The 7,180-nt window shown below is 34.4% G+C and overlaps 1 protein-coding gene across 1 annotated transcript in view; it reads left to right on the top strand.

The window, feature by feature from the left end:
* The window catches only part of GPC5 (glypican 5), a 1,048,823-nt gene that overhangs the window by 25,050 nt on the left and 1,016,593 nt on the right, over positions 1–7,180 (top strand). Inside the window, exon 2 of the mRNA XM_019668718.1 lies at positions 5,995–6,128. Coding sequence (XP_019524263.1) covers positions 5,995–6,128 — 134 coding nt within the window. The remainder of the gene's footprint in view (positions 1–5,994; positions 6,129–7,180) is intronic.

Raw genomic sequence — 7,180 nt, 5'->3', positions numbered from 1 at the left:
CAATCTACTGAGTCCACTGATTCAAATGTTGATCTGATCTCAAAACACCTTCACAGACACACCCAGAAATAATGTTTAATGAGGGCACCCTGTGGCCGGTCAAGGTTATACATAAAATTAACCATCACAGAGATTCAACATGCAACTATATATCATCATTAAAACCAATATTTATCAGTTACCTCCCAGGTGAAAATCACTGAAGAAGGTAATATTAAAATTTGATAACTTTTCAAATGTATTTGTAATACCAAAATATCATTTATTCTCTATTTTAATATGCAGTTTTAAAAATAAATGTGGATTAGAAAGGTTTTATTTTGAACCATGGATTTCCTGTGTGACTACAAATCAGCAATATGAAAAGTATTTTTACATTGAAACTAATATGAGGGGGAAAATATTGAGGATTCATAAACCCAAGAACATGTAATATATATTAATTGTAAAATTTATAATGAAACTTGACCCAACTTTGCTTTTCCAATTTTGTTAATCAGGTATTTGATCAGATCAAATTATTTTGTTATGATAGTTTGTAGATGAGGAAGTTACCAACTATTCTTACTCACAAGGTTATCTGAAGTTTTGTAGACTAAAAGAAAATTTTCCATTACTAGCTCACAAAACTGGAACTGGGGAGATGTATATCACAGGAGGACTTCTTTTTTTAAATCAATTCTGGTTTTTTCCTATACAAGGTCAGAAATTAAGTTGTCTATTATTCTTGTAATTCCTCCTTTCTCCCTACCTCTGTTAATTCCCTGGAATCTTGAAGGGAATAACTGCCATGTTCCTCTTACCCACTTCCACATACATAGAGAAAAATGGCATTCTATTGCCTTTTCATGTATCTAGATCATTTTCAATGTAAATTATTCTATTTATGTAGGACACCTAGGTCTTACATAATGTGAGTCCCTCACAATAGAGATGAATATATGAATAGTAAGACTACTGACAAGCCTAATGAAGAGACTTGATTCAGTAGTAGGTAGATTCTTCCACAAATTAGATACAGTCTTATCAAAGATATTTTCCTGTTTTGGGCTTCAAATTCTTTCTATGACCTAGTTCTATTAGTCTAAAGTCACTGTAACAAACATGGCGATGCAGAGTCCATTTGCCTCATTCTCTAAATCAGATTGTTTTTAACACTCATAATTCCTCCATATTTGTTGGTTTTCAGTTGGTAATATTCTAAACATTTTTTTCTTTCCAATTTTTATTATTAATAAATATTTTAAAGACTATTGCAAAAGAAAAAGAGGCTTTCCTTATGGGAGTCATATGAAAATAAAGAACTTAAGTTGTTCTTTATAGAGCTTTTTGAGATTATTTGCCAATAGCTTTCAATATTTGAAGATTTGAATGAGACTGAGTGAACAGGCACTCGGAGGCTGTAAGAAAAGTTGATACTTTTGTACGCTAAGTGACAAGAAGCTGTTAAAACAAATACTTGATCCGAGTGGGATAAGTGATAGGAGGAGCAACGAAAAGAGTCATTTCAAGGTGAAATGGGAACTTGAAAATCAGTGGGAAGCCAGAGATGGAGTTTACGGCAGGAGTAGATAAGCATTAGGGAGGAAAATAGTTTTTTTCCAAGACACTTCAGACTGATTGCGGAGGAGAGTGAACGGTTGCGACCAGGGAGGAGAATAAGGAGGAAATTGCAGTATAAGTCAAAGATGAAAAATTGTCAAAGTTTAAGTGTGAGGATTTTTTCAATAGCAAAAACGTGCTAGTTATTGAAATGTGCCACCCTGAATCGGCTCACCTCGGGGGAGCTATGGTGCAAGGCTAATTGCTGTTCACAGATGCTTTTCCATTCCCTTTCAGTAAAGTGTGAAGCAGAGCTCCCTGACAGCAGCCAGCAAATATAAGGGCTTTGAAATTTATTTGTGTTGATTGGAATCTGCTACATATGTGTATACCTTTGGATACAATCAAAGATGTCTTATAAGTCTAAGGCTTCTACATTTTCTTTCGTATTTGTAAAAGATTTGCAAAGATGATCATGGGAATAAAGATGTTGTGAGGCTGGTATTTGCAGCTCTCCATCTGCGCTCCTAGGAAACGTTTAATAGCAGACATTAATAGAGTCTTAGGCCCAACATGGGAGGGATGGGGTGAGATACGATTTCCCTTAACTCCTAGCTGCAAAGTGGTTTATTCTCTCAAGTTTTAAGGATGAGAACACTGGGATCCATCGGAGTTCCGTGACTTGTCTAGAGTCTACAGGTACTCACGTTGGACTATGATGCAGCCCGTTTTCCTTTTACTCCTCTTTTATTTCAAAACATCCTGTGGTATCGCTAAACAATCTCACTCTTAACGTTTCCACCATCAACCTTTATCACCTTCCCTCGATTCTTGTTACAGGAGTTGCTGACAATGAAGATACTCTTCTCCTTTTTAGTGACTATTTTAGCACCTTGCTAATATATTTACAGACCATATCACTATTTTTCAGCTTCAGTGTTTGGAAATTCACTTTGAGCCTTTTAACACCTTGGCCTTACACATCCCTAATTTCTCACTTTTAGTAATTTGCTAAGCCCTGTTGATTTTCTTTTTTCAAAATAGACTTTATTTTTTACAGCCGTGTTAGGTTCCCTAAAAAGCTGAGAACCTTCAGAGATTTCCCATGCATAGTTTCCCCCATTATCAATACTCCCACCAGAGCGGTGCATTTGTTACAATCGATGAACCTTCATTCACATCATTATCAGCCCAAGTTCATAGTTCACTTTTGGTGTTGTACATTCTAATGGGTTTGGACAAATGTATAATGACATGTATTCACCATTATAGTGTCATACAGAATAGTTGCACTGCCCTACAAATCCTCTGTGCTCTGCCTGTTATCCCTCCCCCACGTCCACCCCTGGCCACCACCGATCTTTGTACTGTCCTCATAGTTTTGCCTTGTCCAGAATATCATATAGTGGGTATCATATAGTATGTAGCTTTTTCAGATTGGCTTCTTTTACTTAGTAATAGGTATTTAAGTTTTCTGTATGTCTTTTTACAGCTTGATAGCTCATTTCTTTATAGCACTGCATAATATTTTGTTGTCTGGGTGTACCACAGTTTATCCATTCACCTCCTGAAGGACATCTTGGTTGCTTCCAAGCTTTTGCAATTATGAATAAAGCTTCTATAAACATCTGAGTGCAGGGTTTTGTGTGCATACAAGTTTTCAACTCCTTTAGCTAAATATCAGGGAGTAGGATTGCTGGATCGTATGGTTAGATTATTTTTGTAATATATATTTTTTTGTAAGAAACCACCAAACTGTCTCCAAAGTGGCTGTACCATTTTGCTTTCCCCCCATCAGTAAATGAGAGTCCCTGTTGCTCCACATCCTTGTCAGCACTTGCTGTTGTCAGTATTCTGGATTTAGCCCTGTTGGTTTTACTTCTTTCCTCTCTGCATTTAGTTCATGAATCCTTCTCTTCATGGACACTATCACTACTGTAGTTCTTAATCCAAAGCCTTTTCGTAGCACTGTTTCAGGGGTCAATTAACAGCCTACCTGCCTTTCATGGGACACTCTAGTTCAATTTACAGAGTGCTGTTGGATTCATTTGCTAAATATCAGCTCTGGTATTTTGCGTTTCCATTCAACAGCCATCAGAAGCTTATGTCTAATAAATACAACTTCTTAGCTTGGCATTTCAAACCCTCCCAAGCTCTAACTCCAATCTACCCTTGAAACGTAATTTTCTTTTACTATTATCCATCATGTCTCCTGCTTTCCAGGCAAATCAATTTTTTATCTATTTTTTGTGTCAGCCTCATGTTTTCTTGCTCTTACCTCTCAGGGTTTTTCTTCTGGCTGTCATCATCCTTCTTTGTTCTGACAGCATGATATAGCCAATCAATCTCCATACTGCTACTCTCTCTTCCTCCTGTGTACCTCTTATATTTGCTTCTTCCTTTTCACCCCTTCTGACACTGACTTTGGGCTCAGCATTTCTCCATTGTTTCACTGAAGGACCTTCTTCGATCTCCCTCCCTGCATACTGCTGTAATGAAGATTTTTTCTCTTGTGGAAATCTTAAGTTAACATTTTCCTGGTTGTAACCTTTTGCATACTCTCTATTTGCTAAAGCAAAGTTTTTAGCTTGGTATCTAAGTCATATTATGCCTTTTCAAAAAAAAATTGAGATATGATTGACATTTAACATTGTATTAGCTTCAGGTGTACAACATAAATGATTCGGTATTTGTATGTATTGTGGAATGATCACCACAGTACTAGTTAACTTCCTTCACCTAATGTAGCATGGCATTTTTATGTCTTACCTCTTGCTGTACCACTTTCTTTTACTCTGTACTTTTTGTTCTCTGTGAACATGTTGAGTTGTTGTACACCCCTTTTAATTTATACTCTCTCCTGGAATTTTTCCCCTTTATCCACCTGACAAACTCCCAGTTCATCCTTTACCTTGCTGTGTAGACATGACTTCCCAAAGCTCTTTCCTGAGCAGCCCAAAGAGAGTTACTCTGTCTATTTCTAAGTGTTACAGTGTTACTTCTCGGTATTTCTCTGGCTGCTCTTCTCATGCTGTATTACAATTGCTATTTTACATGTCTGACTTTAGTCTTAACTGTGTATACTAGTCACACCTTATTCATATGTATTAATATCTTTAGATACAAATTATATCAGAATAGAGTTGCAATAAATTTTTGTATATTTATAATTTGGTTGAACTGAAATAAACCCCATCCTATTCAGGCCCAACGTATGCTCCAAGCCTCATCCCAGTGGAGTAGTCTCTCCTGATTTCTTTCTTCACCCATCCCACCTTCCTCTAGATTTTCATAACACCTTGTCTCTCTCAATTTTTTGACACACACAACTTGCATTTTGATGTTTGGGAAGTTTTTCTTTCCTTCTAAATTGTCAGCTCTTTTAGGGGAAAATTTAGTCTCTCATCTTTTATCATATCTAATGCATGTTCTTTGCAAAGAAGCAAAATAAATATGGGTTAAGTAAATGAATTGGTACATAACTGTTTTAATGCTCATTGCATGGAAAAAATCAAAGAAATTTAGAACTTTAAGGAACTTTTGGCACAGTTTGCTCTAAATTCTTCATCTTATAAGGGAGTCAAGATCAAAGAAATTTTTCCACTTTTCTTAAGATCTCAGCATTTAAGGAAGAAAATTTAGGATAAGAACTAGTCTCCTGATTCCCAGGCAATGCTTTTATATATTTTCAATTATACCACTCTGCCTCTTTAACTTTATAAGATACCAATGAGGTTTTTTTTAATGCTTTACACAGTAATGTATTTAATTAATTACTTAATTTTTCAATGATGATTATGTAAATTATACAAAGATCTTTGCTAGATATGTATTGAAAAAAACACAATGAATTTTCCATTTGGATAAATATTTTTTAAAAAGAGATTATAATAACACCCTTGAAATCAAAACCAGATTGAGGAATAAGATATAGATCTATTATAAAATGAGATCCTCATATAAACATATTTATGTTATTTCTAAGAAAGGACCTTAAGAAGAAAACTAACCTTAGGACTAATTTAGAAATGGACCACATATTCAGTAGCAAGTTTTTTCATTAAAAAAATCAGTACAAGTATGTGATTAGTCATACTTATGAATATAAACCATAAATAATATCCACTTTGGTTAAGTAGTCTTATTTATGCAAGCAGGCTATTTTATTAATATAGTTATCTGATTGATTTTACATATATATTTTATTCCTGTATTTTGCAAATGAATACATACAAACTGTATAAATGTGTGTAGCATCGATTTATTTTGGATGTCATTTTGCACAAATAATTTGATCCTTTCTGTTTGAAAAATTGACAAACATATGTCTTCAATATTAATATTGAAGGGTAAGTAAGAACATGTCATTATTTTGTTCTCTAGTAAACATTACATTCTCAGAATGGCTGGAGTATGGTTTCTAATTGTCTTTTAATACTTTTGATTTGAAAGGTAAATAAGATTTGTGGCCGTCCAATCAGAACACCCACACAAAGCCCCCGTTGTTCTTTTGATGAGAGCAAAGAGAAGCATGGAATGAAGATCTCGGCAAGAAACGAAGAAGAGACACTTGCCAACAGAAGAAAGTAAGGCATTTGTTTTACAACCAGAAAGAGAAGAGAAAGTAAGCCATTAATTTTACAACAGAATAGAATGTATTCAATTAAGTAGAACAAAATACACTATTGAAGAAACAAAAGATCAACATTAATTACCTTTAAAATTCATTGGTTCTCCTTATTCCTCTAACTAGGAAGATAGGTTCAACTTTTGAGACCAATAAAACTTTCTGTGATAAAGGACATTTTCTATAATACAACATGGCAGGCTCTAAGCACATAGGATCACTGTGCACTTAAATGTTGAACAGTAGATATCTAGGACTTATTCATCTTTCTTAACTGAAACTTTATGCACGTTTATTAGTAACTCCCATTTTCCCCCTTCTATGGTCAACAATATTGTAATGTATACTAAAAATTTTGTTAATAGGGTAAATCTCATGGTAAGTGTTTTTAACACAATAAAATTTAAAAAATGTAGCTAGTCAGACTGAGGATTGAATTTTTCACTTTGTTTAATTTTAATTAATTTTAGTCTAAAACCCATGTAGCTAGTGGCCACTGGATGGGACAATGTAAGACCTGAAGAGTATACATGTAAAGGATATGATGTGAGTATTACTGAAGGTTAAGCGTCTGCTAAAAAAATGGTTGATATAAAGAAGTTTTCATAAAGAAATTTTCACTTTTTCCTGGAATGCTGAAAATGGCTATCTGTTGATTCAAAATGATAAGCATGGAATGGCTTGCTTTTATAACTCACATTTTCACCACTATGCCCATCATTATTTCACAATTTAAATGAAAGCCTTCATTAATGTCCCATTTGCTTGATAATTGGCAATTGAGCTGAAAACTCGTAAAACTGGAAGAAACTATTATTTTATTTATTTTTGTGTTCAGTTGACCAGTGTATGCCCTGGCAAATACTAGATTCTCAGTGCATGTTTTTGAAGTGACTTAAATTTATAATTCCATATTCAGTTATTAATTCAAATAATTATTTCTAATACCTTATGGAGAATTCAGTATTTTACATAGCTTTACTTTCTGTAATGAAAAATGTGTTTCTTTGC

The sequence above is a fragment of the Hipposideros armiger genome, unplaced genomic scaffold, assembly GCF_001890085.2.
Source record: "Hipposideros armiger isolate ML-2016 unplaced genomic scaffold, ASM189008v1 scaffold_534, whole genome shotgun sequence".
Classification (NCBI taxonomy): Eukaryota; Metazoa; Chordata; class Mammalia; order Chiroptera; family Hipposideridae; genus Hipposideros; species Hipposideros armiger.
The sequence above is the reverse complement of the archived record's forward strand: the minus strand, read 5'-3'. Positions and strand labels throughout refer to the sequence as shown.